Source organism: Poeciliopsis prolifica, unplaced genomic scaffold (assembly GCF_027474105.1).
Source record: "Poeciliopsis prolifica strain line A6 unplaced genomic scaffold, Auburn_PproV2 SCAFFOLD048, whole genome shotgun sequence".
Classification (NCBI taxonomy): domain Eukaryota; kingdom Metazoa; phylum Chordata; class Actinopteri; order Cyprinodontiformes; family Poeciliidae; genus Poeciliopsis; species Poeciliopsis prolifica.
In genome coordinates this window covers 3,057,894-3,076,380 of record NW_026562423.1, presented here as the reverse complement: position 1 = coordinate 3,076,380, position 18,487 = coordinate 3,057,894, and the positions used below count along the sequence as shown (strand labels likewise).

At 40.3% G+C, this 18,487-nt stretch overlaps 2 protein-coding genes across 3 annotated transcripts in view; both read right to left on the bottom strand.

The window, feature by feature from the left end:
- LOC129377460 (myosin-16) overlaps positions 1-9,350 on the bottom strand; it is a 43,035-nt gene extending 33,685 nt beyond the window's left edge. Inside the window, exons 1-2 of one of the 2 annotated variants that reach the window (XM_055057411.1) lie at positions 1,549-1,620; positions 1,318-1,460 (exon numbers count right to left, since the gene is read on the bottom strand). In XM_055057411.1, the coding sequence (XP_054913386.1) occupies positions 1,318-1,449 (132 nt within the window). In that variant the 5' untranslated portion in view covers positions 1,450-1,460; positions 1,549-1,620. Of the gene's footprint in view, positions 1-1,317; positions 1,461-1,548; positions 1,621-9,175 lie in introns of those variants that run through there. The other variant, XM_055057412.1, reaches the window with a different exon arrangement.
- Positions 9,351-14,815: 5,465 nt separating this feature from the next.
- Positions 14,816-17,275, bottom strand: pts (6-pyruvoyltetrahydropterin synthase). Its single transcript, XM_055057561.1, has 6 exons — positions 17,082-17,275; positions 16,060-16,139; positions 15,941-15,963; positions 15,775-15,831; positions 15,546-15,616; positions 14,816-15,465 (listed from the first exon to the last, which is right to left on the bottom strand). Exons 1-6 carry the CDS (start codon positions 17,171-17,173, stop codon positions 15,342-15,344), a joined length of 447 nt encoding a protein of 148 aa, XP_054913536.1. The 5' UTR covers positions 17,174-17,275; the 3' UTR covers positions 14,816-15,341.
- Positions 17,276-18,487: the final 1,212 nt, after the last annotated feature.

Genomic DNA, 18,487 nt, shown 5'->3' with positions numbered 1-18,487 from the left:
TGTCTAGTCCAGTCCACTGGTGTACTGGTTCAGCCATGTTGGCATCGCCCCCAAGCTGTTCCCCTCAGAGTTGTTTGCATGAAGTTGTCCAAAACGTCTTTATGTGCTGAGACACTTAGAGTTCCTTTCAATTGAACTAATGGGGAAAGTCCTGCGCCACACTATAAACACCTCTGCAGACCAGTGCCATTCTAATGGAAACTGTCAATCCCAGACTGGTTCATTGGGGGGAACACACCGTCCTCCAGGGTCCAGTGGGGATGTGGTTTACACTTCAACATCCAGCACTTTGCATACGAGTTTATCTAAGACTTGGATGCGGCAGGTTGATCGTGGAAACCTTCAGTGTGACATTCCTGAGTTAACCTGAAGGCCACAATTGTTCCCAATAGCTTAAAATCTGCTATAACACAACCAATGCTTTGCATTGAATGGTTAGAACTGAGGAAATCTCACCAGCTTACTTGTTACACTACACCTCTGATTTTGTACAACGCTGACAATAAAGTGTTTGGAACATCTGAATTCAATTATTTTAAATTGTTCACTCTGCATTAGATCTGCTCTAGTTGATTTTCCAATCCTTGAAATGTTTCTAAAGATGGAATCATCTCAGGTGCATCCACAGCTTCTGTTCAGCAAGGTTTGATGGATTCAGTGTTGTTGCCGTGTTGGCTTAAAGGAAAACAGATGATTTGCACCACTGCTGCTGCACTTCATTTACCTTCTGCCTTCTTTTCAGAGAGAATGCCACCCAAAGAGGATGCAAAAACCTCCATTAACTACATGGAGACCATCACTAAATACAAATGTATTTAGGTACGGTCAGATAAATACACACAGTGTGTTACCGATCCCTGTATTTTAGGGCGATTAAGTTACATTTACAGCATTTATGGTGAGACAAGAACCTCAGATGGGGTTTTTTTTTCTACTGACATTGTGGCAAAGCATAGATAAAACAATCACAAACTAACGACGCTTAGGAAACAGCACGACACCTTAATGCACTGCTGCTAGAAAAATACTTTCTCTGCCTGCTCTCACAATTAGGTGATGGAAAATGGTGAAAACAAGTGGTAACAACCACAGCGTCAAGACATTCTTGGCCACTGCCATGGCAGCAGCAGCATCCCTCTCAGGGTATCATTATCTTCCTAATAGCTGCTCCAACGATCATGCCGAAAACTCTTTATCAAGCAGAAATCTAGACGTAATCACAAATAATGAGTCCTAAAATATCGTCAGTTTATCCCACCTCAGGAAATCGTTTCGAAATAATGAGAAGAAAACAACAACGATGCAGCGGAGACTTACGACTTGGCATTTGGTGACCACCTCATTCTTTTCCTTGTGAAGTTGATTGTTCTCCTCCTCAAGCTCATGGATTCTGGACAGGAGCAACTCGCTCTGCTCCTTGGCTTGCTTGAGCTCTTCTCTCTCCCTCATCCCTTCTTTGTCTGAGTGAGCATGCAGGAGGGATAATTAAAAAGAAAGGAAGAAAGAAAGAAACTGACGCAGCACCCAGAGACGAATTCACACACACACCGGGCTCGACGGTCCGGCTCGGCCGACCGGCTCTTTGACTGAAACTCCCTGACTTTGGTTTACATCTGTGTGGAGTTAGAAGGTCCAACCCCCCCACCCCACCACCGTCTCTCTCTCTCTCATTCACTTATACTCACTTTGCCCTCTAACATATATCCACATGCGTGCATGAGCACAAACGCACGCAGACTTATGTGTGTGACCGCTTATTGTTGCCTCTTAATTGACTGGCCTCCTCCCGGCTTTCCATTGCATCAACGCGATAAAAAAGAAAAGAAAAAAAAGTCAAGTTATTTGACTTTAAGGACGAAAAGTCAATTAACAAGTTTGACTTTTTGAATGTTTTCCACAATAGAGACTCAGAGGAGCTGCAGGTTTTAGTGCTGGAGTTCCTGGTATTATTACCACAAAATTGCCTTTTTTAATTAACTTTGTAGATCCAATTTAAAAGTAATCAGTTCACACGTTGTTAACATTTGAGAAAATACAGACGAGCATGCCAAAATTAGACAAACGAAAGCTGGATATTAGATATTTTAAGTTACATATTTTTAATTATATAATTTTTTGACAAGGTAATAAGGTTCATAAAAATTTCACTGAAAAATCAGCTTCTGGTCTTTCCTTGATCAGTTCAAGATCACATCGGGCTAAGTGCTACCAGGTTTCCTAGCTTTAATATTGTTTGCGGTAAACACTGCTAAGGAGTGAAGAAGGTCCTAAAGTAGCCATTTTCAGAGTTGTTGGTATAATTAAGAGCAATTATGAAGAAGTCTATCTGGAAGGAATTTGCATTTTAAACAAGACTTCTTTAGCTCATTCAGGCTGCGAGAGAGTGAGAGAGAACAAGACAGTCAGCTGATAACAGGAAGGTTGAACAGTAGGTTGCTGTGTTTTATCCTTTTTAGCTAAGGACAAATTTTTGTTTGTGGCTAGAAAGCCATCATACAAGACGACGTTTGTTTTTGACTAAATAAACTTGAATTAAATTGAACTGTCATCTGGATTGGCATTTTCGAGGCTATACACAAAAAAGCTAATGTTTTGGTAATGCTAATTGTGCAAATTCCCAATAAAAACATAAAGCTAGCTTAAAAAATCCTCCATCATAATTCTATCTATTTTGCGATAAAAGCACTTTTACAGCCACTGGTTTTTCTCTCACTCAGTGTGACGTCGCTTCTGATCGTAATATAGACAATTAGGCTGAGAAACGCAGGACAACGACACGCACATATGTCCAATGCTTTTCCGATCTTTTTATGTGATTGATATTAGGGGCAAAAAACAACAATAATCTCAGTCAGCCAATCAAAGCTTTACAATCGGAAATGTGCCGTAAATGTCAACGGATACACTTGAATTTAAGGGAACCGATTTTCATTTGGCTCATTTAGGTTGCCAGTATATCTCAGGGCAACACAGAACAAACAACCACACACACTCATACCTAATGGAAATTTAGAGAGACTAATAAACTTAGTCTGTGGGGGGAGAGCCAGAGTACCTGGAGACAATCCATGCCTGCACAGGGAGAACATGCAAACTCCAAGCAGAAAGACCTCAGGCTGGGATTCGAACCCAGGACCTTCTTGCTGTAAGGTCACTGAATCAGCCTGCAGTTAAATAGTGGTACGAAATATGTTAGAACGTGTTTAAGAAGTCGTTCCCTTCCCTCAGAGATGGACATCTACTCTAGATACTTGTCTTCTTTCCAGACATGAACATCATTGGTCAAAATGTATGTTCCAGTTTGTATAACCCAATTATTACTCTCTTTTAGCCTGTAGCTCCTTTAAAACTCAGTCTGTCTGTTCTAAGCTGCATGATTCAGCCTCCTGCAGCCAGCCTCGGCGCACTCTTTCACCCAGACCTGATCACCAACATGCTACAGGGGTCGAGGCGGGTCAAAGGTCGATTTCAGCCAGATGACAACATGTGGTGCTGCTGGGGGTGGAGGGATTTGTGTCAGCGGAGAACAAATGTGGACCACTGCTACAATTATTTAACATAGCTAACATGGCCTAGATACAGTTAACTAAGAACGTTTGATTTTGGAAAAGAAGCGATGAATGAAACACTCCTTTTAAAAATGGTGTGACTGAGCTGGAGCAAATGGGTCAGTTTCATTTCAAATTTTTCCATTAAGTAGCCTTTGTGAAAAACTGACAATTAAAACTACATTTATGTTAAAAGTGAGAATTTACAAGTTAAAATCACCAGGAACTTTCTCTGAAGTGGGACTTCTACAACTCTAACCTAAATATTCAATATATCTGCCACACAGTAGTATTATGCTGCACTTTTGACAGTTTGTATTTCATTAAACCTTTTGGTATTGTATTACTGGACCCTTTTTGTTACTATGGTAACATTTGGTATTGACTTGTGTTGTTATGGTGGACACGTTCAAGACGTGCATGACATCATTCCAAGGTTTCATTTCAAACTTCCAAAGCAAATATCTGTAGTAGCAAATGCAGTGCAGGAATTTGGGGGGTGTCAGTGCCTCCTAGTGGTAGCTGAAGGGTATAACAGCTTAACAGCATATTGTTAGCGGCCGTTCTGATTTTAGCAAAGAAAAAGTAACACAGCTAACTTGACCATGTCTACTTCTCCATTTTGTTTGCAAAGCATCCAAGCTAAAGTTAGCATTGCAGCACAGACAGCTGCCACAGGAAGTTAGAAAATAAGCAATTTAACCTCTTTTATACTACTTCACCTCAAACCGCGTCTGGTCTCGATGCAGTTAAGATGCAATTTGTTGCATAACTCACACACATTCAGAATCAATGTGGAAGCACGTTGCTGCCATCTAGTGGTAAGAGTGTAAACAACATCTGAATGTAATTTTTTCGCTCTAACTTGCATTTAAAATTAATTGATTATGCACTAGGGTGGATTACACAGAAACCTATGTCGCAATAAAATTTCAAGACCCTTTTTAGTAATAAAATGCATTGTTTTTGATCACTGTTGAATAAATATGAATAATGCTGGTGATTTGAGGTGTGTCTGAAGTTAAATCTAAATGTGTGCAAATTTTATGTGCTAAGCATAAAAGAACAATTGCAACTTAATTACTTAAATTTTGTATATGTATAAATCAGAGGTCAGCTAGATTTTTTTGTTCTCCGTCATTTTGACCGACAGCATAAAAAAAAAAATCTGTCATTTACTATATTTACCTGTCAAATTATAATTATATTAACATTTTGCTACTTAGCCGCATTTTTATGTGGTTTAGGTAATATTCAAATATGTATAATATGAGAGTGTATGGTAATCACTTAGGTCTGTGATGCTGCTTTCATATTGTTCACTAATTAAAATTCACCAAGCAATGTGTGTATTCAGAGAAAGCAAAAACACACTACTAACAAATGTAAAAGTATATCATCTTAGAATCCCGAGCCTTAAAGTTGGTTTTCCATTTGTAAATGTGTGCTTTGCTGTCATCTGTAAGCAGGTTAATCCTCCCAGCTGATATTGATCAAGCCGGATTTAAAGTTCTCCATCTTTTTGGCATTACGGCCAGAGCTCGACATACCTCACCAAAGCACTGCTCTTGCTTCATAGCAACATTTCTTTTTGACTTATTCGTAGCAGCAGATAACCCAGATCCAAGCCCATTTTCACAAAAAGACTCTCAGCAAACCCTGTCCCTTGCAGATAAACTGCTATTTACATTTTGCGGTTTAAGTGTTAACAAGCGTCTACAAGTAGTTTTGGAGCGGCACTCAAAGCAAAGAATGGGTTCTGTCTGATTTTCAAAGGGACACATGGCGCAGAAGATGAGGCAGAGGCGAAGGACTTGTTGCTGCTTGAGTTTGGAGCTCTGGAAAAGAGCTGTCATTAGCTCTGCTTTCTGAGGCCTGACACCCAATTTATCTCTCAAACCGCGCAGCTCAGTGAGTGAAGCAGACAGGGAGACACAGTATCGTCTTTCTCAAGTGTGCTTCGGTAATTGCCGTGTTGTCTAAATAAGATTAAGTCCGCGGGTGTCACAAGGATTAGCCACCTGACACACTTGAACTTCCTTCGCCTGTAGACAGTTTGAAGGTACGATGGACTCAGCTACCTGGGGGCGAGGGGATTATTCGACTACCGTCAACATCAATCTCACGACAATGCCAAGGGAAAGGACACCAAAAGAAGATAAATGTAACGCATCAATGGCTTCACCTTAGGCCCATTCAGAGGGGTTCCGTGTTGTGAGCCGCCTCGCATTGTAAGCCATGACCATATTAAGAGTTCTTTGACAAAGTCTAATCCATATTTGCTCAATGAGTGGATGTCACCCGTGAGCAAAGTTTTTCCTGTTTTGACTTGAAGCTCGGCTGAGTTTCTGCCATTTTCAGTCAAGTACCGTAGACGTAAAAAGTCTCACATTGATGAACAGATGTATAAAGACTGTTATAAACATTTATTAATCATGATATCTTAAAAATGTCTGCGCGGATGTTTGCGGCGTTCAACACAAGCATAAAGTCATTGTAAGTCAACTCCTAAGTCAAATCTCAAGTCTCCAAAGAATTAAATAAATATTGTAGTTGGCCTGAAGCATTACATTGTTGTAGAATAAGAATTAAAAGTCTTATTTTTAGTTTCAATTGCTTATTGGGATTGGGGAGCTCCTTTCCAACACCGTTTCAAGCGTTTAGCTCTACAGCATACACATTATGATGATGTATGGCACAGTTTATACTCCCATAAAGAAATTCCCTCCAGCTTCTTCAACATTAAATGACAAAACCTGACTGTTCTCTTGCATTTGAAGCTTTATCGAAACCTTCAGCTCAAGAAAACAGTATACAGTTGTTATTGTAACAATTGTATCCAATCACGTTAGAAGTTTAGAATTTGAAAATGCATTTTTAGCACAATTCACACCACCCTAAATACCTTGTAGTGAACCTGACAGTATCTTGGAAAACCTTCATGCTCTTCAGGCATCATAAGAATCGCCCAAGAGCGAAAATAGAAATTTATTTTTGGAGTTAGTTGGAATTTGCCATCATTACTCGTGTCGCACCAATACGTGACGCCGGTGATACAAAAGGAAGCGACAGTAACACTTCCATGTCTGTGAACAGTAAACACGAAAGAGTCTGCCCGACAGCTGCTCACTTGTCCTTTCTACCTCTCCGCAGGTTTAAATGTTAACAGACCCTGCAGCTCCTCCAGCCGGACTTCATTACACCTGGTGCCGGTTGTCGCTTATAGGCCACAGAGCACATTCTCCCTGCTTCGCGTCGCAGTATTGTTTTCTGTTGTAAGGAGTAAAGCATTTGTTTTAGTAAAAGGTAGACGGTTCCCGGATGAACGGAGCGCCGGTGGTTCTGAAAGCTAGCCTCTGGCTGAACTCTGGATCCGTGTCACGGAGCGAAGCACAGGCAGCCTTTGATCAACCCGGCACCTCACGGTCAACTGACTCCAGGTCAGGTACGTTATTACCAGCTTCTAAATCATATCTGTGACAGGACTGTTGCCGGTAATTATGCCAAGCAGATAGCTATTGACATTAGAGAGCACAGAGAGTTTCTTCTCTCTCTCTTTCTCTCTCTCTCTCTTTGTTGTCAATTATTATTGGCCTGTTTAGCCTGAAATAACTGAGAAAGCTGGCCTGCAGCTCAGGCAGATGAAAGATGGCATTTACTGCAGCTTCTATGAAGTGAGCTGAGAAAAAGATCTAAAGATCAACAGGATTCTATTAAGAAAAAACCCCACCTGAGTTGAGTTTTCTATCTGACCCTGATGACCCACATGAAGGACGTTTAAAGCCTTTCTTCTTGAATCCAGCTGAAAGATACGAAGAAATTACATAGAGAGATAACATGGATGCAAAACTTGGCCAGATGCTAGGAAGAGTACTTCAGGCTTCAAATGATGGCGTGATTAAAATCTTTCGATATAAATTGCTACTGTGTGCCTGGAAAATACATAATACTGCTCCTTCAAGAAGACATCACCAATATGTGATCAAAATCATGACATTTGATGTACAACACAAACCAAGCACGAGGATTAAGTCAGCCAACTAGATGTAAGAAAATAAACTAAATTGTGCAATCAATGATTGTTTGTCCAAAGGGTCACAACACAGACCATACAACACACTTGTATGATCAATTGAAGATCTGTTCAAGGCATTTTCTACAACCAGCATGGGATTCCCTGACTTAAGTCAATTTGGACACCAGTGAGCCTCACAGCCAAAAAGCTGTTTTCAAAGTAACAGCATGTTTTCACATGCTATACAACTTTAAGCTACTTTTTGTAAAATTGAAAATGAATCCAGACACTGAGATGATTTCCCTTGTAGTCTTTTACCCCTTAATTTTAGAGAAGCAGACAGGGTGCATTGTTGGACAAAGCTATGAAGATTCACAGCAACACGTTGTCAGAGCAGGTTTTCTAACCCCATTAGCATCATTTTACAGCTGTTCTGCAGAAACTTGTTCAGGTAAAATATCTGTGGTTGGCAAAAATGAAAAGGAGAAATGGGAACATTCTGAATATCACCCGTCTATGACAGGGCAACAAAGAGACACTCAGGATGTACACACACACATGGGCAATTTAGAGAGACCAATGAATCAAACAGTCATGTTTTGGGACAATAGAAGTAAACTGGAGTACCTTGGGAGAACCAGTAGATGGAAAGTAGGAAGACCAAGGACTGTGTGGTGAAGGGTAGAATCAAAAAAGGGGAAGCTGTGGAAACAGATCTAGCTAACTGTTCTAAAACTGGCAACTTTTTCACAAAAACAAACTCATGATCAGCAATGTCACATGAGGATGATGAAACAGGTAAGGCAAGACTCATCCAATCAACTCAATAATGTTCCTTAATTTCAACATTTCTATCTTCATATGAAAGATGAGAAGCTATTGCTGAAAATAAAAACTCTTAAGACCAAAAGTGGTTTGCGTGAAATTTGCAGCAACAGTACAAGCTTAATTTGGATAGGGGTTAGGAAAGTCATCATGGCTTACTGCCGGGATTAGTTGTGTTATGAGTTGCTTCTGCCTCATGAAAGTCAGAAAACATGTTGGGGTCATCAGTTGCGCGTTATACGCATGTCCGTCAGCAAAACGCACAGAAATGTTAGTATTGAAAAACCGACAACCTGCTTCAAGGTCCGAGGGATTTCTCATCTAAACCTCAAATCTGGTTTCCAGTTAATCCAATATGCAAAGGTAGTGCCTTCAGGGACCCTCATGCTGCTAATGTTTGCATTCCTTTGCGGTTTGTGTGTAAAACATGTGTGGGTGTGAAAAAGAGAAACAACAGAGAAACAGAAAAGACATTAGAAATGGCTTAAAATGGATTTACAATGAGGGATTTACTATAATCTAGAAATGAAAAACCCTTCAGAATTAACCTCACACACTATCGCCCCCTGCTGATGAGAGAAACCCAATTCTGCGAAGGCGTGGGGCATCCTGAGAGGAGGAGCCGCCCGTTCAACAGGCTCTTAGAGCTCAGTGAAAATAATCCCTGACAGAGGCGAAAATTAAACAGTGAGCCAAAAAAAAAGAGATGATGAATAGATCGAGAAGATTACAGGAAGACAAAAGCCAATAGAGCACGCAGTCAGAGGAGTAACAGCAGGTTCCTTACATGTGCCAGGGGTCTGCTGTGCAGGCCTACTGTGGGTCTGTACTGGTGGAAGTCGGTCTGGATCACACACACTCTCTTTTCCATCCTCACGGCTCGCGGCCTCCCATGCTGTCTTCGCCTAAGTACGGTCCAGGGAGGGGAGTGGAGCACGTGTGTACTCCCTGGAGGCTGCGTCAAGTCAGTGGGAGTGTGTGTGTGTGTGTGTGTGTGTGAGTGAGGGGGGTGCGCCGTGCCTGCTACCTGACCCTGAGAGGGAGGGTGTGTGGAAGGAATGGAGAGATGGAGGGAGGTGTCAACCCGCACCCCCACCCCCCTCCACACACACACAACTCCCTCCGTATACACACACACACACACAACTCCCTCTGTATACACACACACACATGCAGGGACATCTCTTCCCGTCTCCCTGCCTGAAGCCAAACCACCTTGTGACAGCAGGGAAACACACGGAGACAAATTGTCAGCCTCCACCGCAACAATGTGTTTCTTCTTCTCCCCTGAGAAATCTGAAACATAAAGTTGGTGTCTTTATCTTTTTCTGAGCAGCGCATTCCTCTACAGACACCGCTGGTTTGTCCCAAGTGTTTTTCTGTGAGAGTCCCTGGGAAAAACAGAATTTTACACCTGATAATTTAGTCGTCTCGCCTCGATCGGGGCGCGATTATGCAACGTGTTCCATTTTCAGCTGGTGTGGGTCACTTTCACACTGCAGTGTGAACAACCTGTTACCCTCCTCGCCTGTGGGGGCGATGCACCAAGAACCACTACAGGAAGTGACACGTAAACCTCTGCAGAAGACACAGAGCACAACTTCCTTCTTCACAAAATGTAGAAGTAAAGATTTTTCTTTTTCAGTTCACGCCTTTGTTGAGCTATTTCTGCCGTGATCGTGACACTTGCACATTTGTTGCAGCATCCAAAATAAATGAACAAAATAACTAATAAAATGAAGTCTTTGCAGACAAAATTGTCCTTAAAAAAGAGCTAGTTGTAGACCAAAGTACCTAACTGAAGACTTTTATAATCCAGTTTTTGCTGGAAAGAGACAAAAACCTAGATAAATCACGCCAATGGAAATTGTTGACTTTTAATTTATATTGCAATTAATTGATTTATTGATTATTGTGACAACCCAGACCTAGGTGTGGTTGTATTCAATCTGAAGGTCCAGCGCTGTAGTCCACGTCCTGATTTTGGAGTGGTCTCTGGTCTTTAAACTTCTTCAAAGAGAGAAACTGTACACGATCAAAAAGTATGAAAACTCTGTTTGCAAATCTGTGTTTTCGTCAAACTCTGAGCAGCTGTTATTCACGGGGATTAGCAGGTCTTACAAAGGTTACATCAAATAATGAGGGTATAATCCCTCCCATTGGGCCTAATTTATCTGCTTGTCTCGCTTGATGTGCCAATACATCTGTCACTCATCTATTCACTAAAGATCTGTGGCTGGCATCCGCTGGCTGCAGGGAGGATTGGAGAAAAAAAAATCTTCCTGGTGATGTGTTTGCCTTGGAAAAGATGGGAGGGGACGACAGGAGGGGTTATTGATCTTGTTTCGTCTTCAGGATGCCGAAGGTTTTAATGAGGCAGACAGTGGAAACTTTTTACAGGCTTATTTTTTGATGGGATCAGATCGCAGAGGCTCATGCTGCCTGGAGCGCTAAGTTGTGCACAAGTTAGGTTGTGCAGAGCTTCCTGCACAAGGGAAATGTGCTGCACTTCAGTCAGTTTGAGTCAGATGTCTTCATATTCTTCATATTGGACCGTTCCCAGGAACGGTAATAATTTAACACCTACTTTTTTGTAAGTTCTTGAACTCAGTGCAACATTTGCAGAGCTGGTTGGACTCTCTGGTATAGTACTTAATTGGTTTAAATTTTACCTAAAAAAAAAAAAAAAAGAAAAAAGGTTATTTTTGAGGGCAGATAGGTAAATACTTAAAATGTCAAGTGCAGTAAAACAACTGAGACCTTTGGAGAATTATTATTTGGAAAAGGTACAATTCCTACAGCCTCCCACCTGAAGATAACACCAGTTTCCCAACAACTGATGACCTCAAGGAGAAAAAATACACTCATCGTATCAGTCTGTGATTTCTTCTTCACAGATCGTTTGGTTTTTTACGAGCGCATTCCAGATTTAACGGATCCATCTTTATGGGTCTTATGTTTTGCAGTCCAGTCTTTAAGAGAAGACTGGAATTGTAATCAACACACCGCACACATGGACCGTCAGCGGACATCATTTGAAACCAAACAGATGAAACTGAAAAGCCAACTGCTCCTGCTGAGGGACGGAGGCAAATAATCATTAAACTAATAATTCTGGCTCATAAAAGGACGTCAAAAAATCTTTTTCCATGAGGCATCAAGATAATGAGTGGCTTTTATGTGTTGATAGCAGTCAGCCATCGTGTTTCTGCCAGTGTATAATTAACACTGTGATTTGTGGCGCATCAGCCCACCGCTGTAAGAAGACTCTGCGGTCTGGGATCAGCTCCACGGTTCTGGAATCTAAACCGGAGATAAAGAACCGACAAAAAGGGGCATTTCAGGCAGGAAGCGGTTCTCCTGCCGTCTTGCTCCGGCTTGTCCGACGGAGGTTGTCTGCCTGAGCGTGACGCATGTTTATGGAATTTGATTAATTAAAAGGTTGGAGCTGGTAGCTCAATCTTCACAATTATAAGAGCAGCTGAAAAAAGGAAGAGGGCTCTGCAGGGTCGACCCAAGGCATAAGGAAACTAAACCGGGTGCTTTGGGCCCCGGGGCCACTAAAGGGACCCCTAAATGGAACAAATTTTTATTTTTCCTATGTGATTATTTTTTTTAAATTACACAATTTCATTATAATTATATTTTCACTCCAATCTTCATAATTAAACAAAGATAATTAGCATTTGGAAGCAAACTTCCCACCAGCTAGCAACACGTTAGCTGCCTTAGGCCATTCGTGACCCACATTTCATTTCCATCGGTTCTTGTCCTGTGGTGTCGTCTAACTCAGACTAGGACATCACCGGCTTGAATTTACCAAAACTATCAAGGCCGTCTCTACTTTTAATTCAATATTATGCCAGTAAAAATGGCGAATTTGAACAGCGTCGGTTGTCTTCTCTCGCTCCATGGCTTTTCTTCTTGTTATGGCGCGTTTCAAACAAACTGACAGTGCAATACCGCCACCATCGGTCCGGAGTGTGAACTGGGCCTGCTGCAGTTCACTAACGGATCTTACGTCATACATCTGAAAATGGATCGGGTGAAGACAGCTTCCGTGTTTTAGTTAAAAAACTGAAAACAATGGTTCATATTCCGAGAGATGTAAAACTGAAGACACTTGCTACATTTTTTGTTTAGGACAAGTATTGTTTTTGTTGTAGAACCGCTGTCACTACACCGTCAATGTTTGACATTTTGACGTAATGACACATTATTTAAACAACATTCCATAAGGACAGTCATTTTCTTTATTCTTTGACATTCTAACAAAAATAGTAAAAAACCTAAAATGACATACTTTATTAGCCTAAAGAATACACTGAGATGTAATTTAAAACATACTGAAATTAATCATTTAAAGTAAGCGTTATATGAATTTTAAGAAAATTCTATTTCAAGCACATATTTTAAAACATGTTCAAAGATATCTTAAATATCTTTAAAACACATATTTTAAAGATATTTAAAATATCTTTTAAATATACACTTGCGGAAGTATATATTTACACTTCAGCAAATACATATTTTGTTCACTTAAAATCTACTTCTATTCAATATATTTCTTAAAAGTGTATTTTTGGTACAATTCTATTTAAGGATGTTTAAAGTCATGTCAAAATTGGTGCAAGAATGCTTTTAGTACACTAAAAGGTAGTAAAATACCTAGGTAGTAAACTTAATACTTAGTATACTTAAAATGTACTTAATACTTAGTATACTTAAAATGTACTTCCACAAATGTTAAGTATATGTGAATTAAACAAAAGCAAATGAATAAATAAATAAAATTCCAAATTTCACAGGATGCAATGAAACAGGGTGGAATAAAAATATAAATATATTTCACTGTCTGAACTTGCTTTGCGGGATGTTGAAATGGCTCGACGCGCTTCAAAACTGTAATGGTTGATCCCAGCGACATCAAATTACAAATCGTTTACTCTGAGACTGTCATGACGATGTTTCAGCTGCCATACAACAGGAAGTGACCCCTGTGGGGTCGTTTCCTGGCAGGGTCTCCACCCAGTGCTTAAACAACCTGTTGACACACTAGTCTTAAATCTCCTGCACAATTGAGATGCAGCAAAAATATATTTAAAAGACTAATATCTTTCACTGCTAATTTAACCACTTAAGCACACACTTCAAGGTACTTCTTTAAGAATGGTCAATAAGTGTACACAAAAGCAGTGTTTACACTAACCCTGACCCTAACCCTAATCCGCTTTGAACTTTACAAGATAACTATCATGTGATATGTGTTGAAAGCTTAGAAATGATTCCTCCTGATCTTCTGTTGTACTTCACAAAAGTTGTCTGAATTTCCTATGATAATATAAATAGGGGAAAGGGACGCAGAAGGATTTTAACCCAATTTGGGGGAGTGGGAGGAAAAAAACAAACATTTGACATGACAGAAAAGCTGAATAGAGTAACCCTCCACCTATATTAACACTGTGATTTGTCATTGTAGCTCTTCCAACTCCACCGAGATGACATTCCGCGCTGAACGCTGTGTGATGAATTGTAAAAAATGGCATGGCGTGTGTTGTGTCAGCGTGACAGATGAGTCCCTCCCGTTAATGCAGAAGAATCACTAAACCCCTAACGCAGCGTGATCTCACAGGGAAACATTTCCGCACGGCGGAATTTATGTGGAACCCGCTGGGACGTTTGATGAGAAACAGAAATATTAACGGTGCAGTTTTGCTTTTTCTGATAGTTGAAATCTCCTTGCATTACAAATCTCATTGATTTTTCCCTCACTGACAGCAAAGTCGTGCTTCTCTGAAATGATTTGGCGCCGCCTAAAGGTTAAAAGTCTCAGCACAGTTCATGTTAACTTTTTAGGTAATGATAACCATAAAAAATTAAATAAATGCATTAGGCTGAGGGGTATTATTAGTCAAGCTAGCTTTATTCACACAGTGCATGTCTGAAGTTAAATCCCAGTCCATCCCGTCTCCCATCATCCTTTGCGCTTTGACCCATCAACAGGACTAAGGGAAACTTTTGATCAAAAGGGAGTAAAAGCTGAAAATCAGTGGATTTATAAACTAACACTTCAATTGCTCATTGTTCATCAAATATACAAATAAATAACTCTTAATTTCAAAAGTTCTGCCAGCACATATTATAATGTACGGTTAATATAAGCCAGCGTTTACTCCTCAAGCCTTTTTTATGTTTATATTTTTTTGCAAGAAAAAAAAGACATTCTTGTGTGATTTATTGTTCATAGTATTTGGAAGCATTATCCAGTAAAATATTATTGCATTATCCAGTAAAATATTATTGCACTAAAAGTTCAACTTAAATACATTCTTGATTAATGTGCTTTTTAACGTCTGCTTCAACTTAACAGCTTTTTACCAAGCTTTTTACTTATTTTGCAAGAGTAAAGGAAGTAGATGATCAAAAATGTAACCACATTAATGTTTATTTGTACATGAGGGCGTATTTGCTTATCGAGAATCCAACATAACAAGTGGTTAAACTCACGAATGGGCACATAAAGTCACGTTTGTGTAAGAAATAAAATAAATTGAAAAAAAACTGTTTAAGAATCAACTATTTAAGAAATAAAAATGACTAGAAAAGTAGGAAATGACCCGCACCGTCCTGAGCTTTCTCTCGCTGTGTTCGGCACTAAACAGGGTAAAAAGCTCAACTGAACGTCGACTTTATTTATACAGCACATTTAAAAACAACAGCAGCGGATAAAAGTGCGTCACAATAACACCAACAATCATAAAATAGTAAATGAAACTTTAAAATTACACATAAAGCTGATTCTCACTGTCTAAGCGGTGTGCGGCTCTGGTCATTCAACGACAATTAAGGATAAAATTAAATGGAAAAACCTTCATAGTTTGCCAAACGTACTTAGAATCACATGATTTGAGCCTCTCATCAGGTGAGGAACCGAATCAGAACTGACTTAAAGCTTACTCTCCTCGGTATACTATGATGTTCTTATCCGTCTCGTGAATCCGGATCTCAAAGAGCAGGCTGGCGGGAAGAGCCTTCACCATGTTGTCCCAGATGTAAACGGCCAGGTTTTCCGTGGTGCTGGTGAATGAGAGGAGAAACATCTGGTGAAACGTGCGAATATCTGCAGTCAAGAGAGACGATCTCGGAAGGTTACAGACCTCACAACGCTGGCAAAGTACGGAACGTCCTTATCCAGGTTTTTGTGGTCCAGAGGAATCATGATGACTTCCTGTTGGATGAACAGTCAGCCAGATGTCCGTACAACAGCAAAAACACAATAAAAAATTTAGAACCAGAGAAAGGTTTACAGGGAACAAGGATAAGATTTAAGAGCTGAATGGAAGTTCCTTGTTTGACGGTCCAAAGTTGTGGTAACAGTGTCCTTACCTCAATACACTTCTTCAGGTCGGTCAGATTCATGACCATGCCAGTGACGGGATCAATCTGTGAACACGTGTCACATATCACGTTTTTAGCTAAGGGGTTGTGATTGCACGTTTGTTCCTTCAGTGGAAATACGACCTTTTGTCAAAAGCATTTGTGCGATACTCACTTTTCCACGTACAGTCACCTCCACTGTGGAGTGAAATGAGAGCGCTCAGGTGAATCGGTAGAAACAAATACTATGCTTTATTTGAGGCTATATTTGGTTTATGTAGCAGCAGGACAAACCCTTGTAGTTGTGTCCATGACCGTAGGGATTGTTGCACTTTCCGTAGACTTCTTTATTCTCCTCGTCACTCAGGTGAAGACTAGAAGAGGTTGTGGAGAATATATAAATTAAAACTCCTGGAGTCAGATTTTTGTTGTTGTTGTTGCTTTTCCAGTTTTTATGGGAAGGGGTTAAAGATTGTGTACCCTATTAGTGCAGCTCAAACAAGTAAAAATGTGGCAAGGGGTTATTGACGTATGTTGCATTTAAGAACATTCAGTATATTACAACTCAATAGATTTATACTTGATTTAGAACCATGCTTCATAAAAAAATGGAGCCAATTTAAAAAGGTTAAAGGTGATCATTTAAGTCAAATAATACAAATGAAATCAATAATAGTATTTTTACATGACTAATAATAGTTATTTTGAACAAAATCAATTTTTGAAAAGAAATTGGAATGATACAATTGATGAAGATGTATTTATATGCCTAATACATGTAAAAGATAAATTATTTTAATACTATAAATATAAAATTAAACTGTTGCGAACAATAACAAAAATTAATATAAAATGTCTATTAAAAATAGCTAGCAAAACAATATTAACATATTTGCTTTTGTTTAATGGCAAAGGGTTTCTGTAATAATTTCCTGAAGAGGGTTTATGTTTTACGACGCTATTGACTGCACCTAAACGCATCATTAAAGCTTGGCATGTTTATCCGGAAAGACTTGTTCCTACCTGCGTTTTCTCTAAAGTAGTGAAAGCATAAACTCCTCCATAGTTTTTTTTCCCCTATTTTATATAAACTTCGCATTTTGAAACACTCCGACTTGTGCGGTCGCAGCCAAAGCATCGCGAGTTTCTGTGTAATTACACGGGATTTCCCGCATGTTCTATCGCCTCTCGGTTTAACCCGCGGTCTCGTTTCATCCAAATCCCTTCTATTCTGTGACTTTAACCGCCATTACGTGTCCACTGTGGGCTCCTCCTCCGCCCTGTTCCCTCAGACACCGCGGCAGCGGCTCGGGTACCTGTGGAGCCGGTGGCAGGCGCTGAAACTCTGGACTCGGGTGATGTATCCGACGCGCTCCGCTTTCTTGTCGCTCCCGGAGGATTCCGCCATGTTTGGCAGGAGGTGGAGGATGGAGAACAACCGCTGAAGCCGAGCAGAGAGGAGTTGCAGCCGGCCGCCCCCGCCCTGACTCAGGCGGCCCGTGATTGGCTCGTTTCAGGGCGTAAACACGACTCACATGGCCGCGCGAGCGTCAAACCTGGAGCCGAACGTGACCGAAGCGCGGCGAACCGCATAAGGGTTGTAACCGAGCAGTAAAGGAATCGTTGTTCCAAATTTTTCCTCCGTGGTTTTTCTGCAGAGGAAACATTTTCCACCACATGAAAGAAAAACAAGCCGATACACTGTTTTCTGATTATGAGGGTCAAAACATAATTAAGTCTTTCAGTGTCATGACCATAATAATTTAATTTTGAAAATTACTTTGACCTTATCACCATAATAACTATTTTCTAAATGTGACATTAGAGAAATATTTTTGTTGACAACTACATGTGTTATAGTAAATTATAAATCAGAAACTTTTGAACTGAGAAATTCACAATCATGGTTTTATATTTCACAATCCTGACTTCACAGCTGATGTTTATTCCCTCTCATGTCACCTTTGACTTTGAATCGCATCATTTTGCCATTGCATCGCAGACACAGTGCCGTGGAAATGTTACATGCTCCACTCCACGTCTTCTTTGTGGATTTGCTGCACCTCATCTGTGGCATAATTGTGAAGTGATATGAAAATGATGGGAGTTACGATTATTAGTTTTGCACATTGTGTGATATTTTAGCCTGGTCTTCTCTGTCACGTTAAATGGGCGAACCCAAAACAAACAAGCTAACAAAACACCCTAGGTTTATTCAAAACGCAGCCCGTTGGCCGTTTGTGTCGTCGTTATGCCCCATGTTTAATAGTTGACGACGTTTTGTTCGAGAAGGTCACGAAGCCCAGAGAGGAACCCGCTCCGGTCACCAACCTCTGCTCACAACAAACCTTTCCTGCTGGCTGGCTTTTTAGCCCCGTGTGCCAGAAAGCCCGTTCCTAACAACATTTCCACACTGGTTACACGCTTTAAGTCCACATGTTGGCTCTTAAAGGTCTACAGTCGTCACATGAGAGTCACCAGATGGTTCCTGCTCAGATTTAGAATTACTCCTTTCATTCATGCATTTTTTTTTACCCTTTTCATCCTTGTCCAAAACTCTCACCATATTATTGTATCTTATTAGATTAAACGAGGATCCCAAAAACATCTGTATTTCTTTTTTAAAACCCTTCCAACTGTAATTTACCAGAGTGCTGTAAGACACTAACAGGACTGTTCTTTGATATATAAGTGTTAGGGGCTTTAGTTTATGTTGTTCTAA

What these genes read in the sequence shown, in the direction of transcription:
- pts (XM_055057561.1), bottom strand. Translation starts at nt 17,173, where the DNA reads ATGGCGGAATCCTCCGGGAGCGACAAGAAAGCGGAGCGCGTCGGATAC. An exon ending in GCCTGCCACCGGCTCCACAG is followed by an intron (nt 16,140 to 17,081) that starts GTACCCGAGCCG and finishes AACCTCTTCTAG; the next exon opens with TCTTCACCTGAGTGACGAGG. An exon ending in TACTTTGCCAGCGTTGTGAG is followed by an intron (nt 15,466 to 15,545) that starts GTCTGTAACCTT and finishes CTCATTCACCAG; the next exon opens with CACCACGGAAAACCTGGCCG.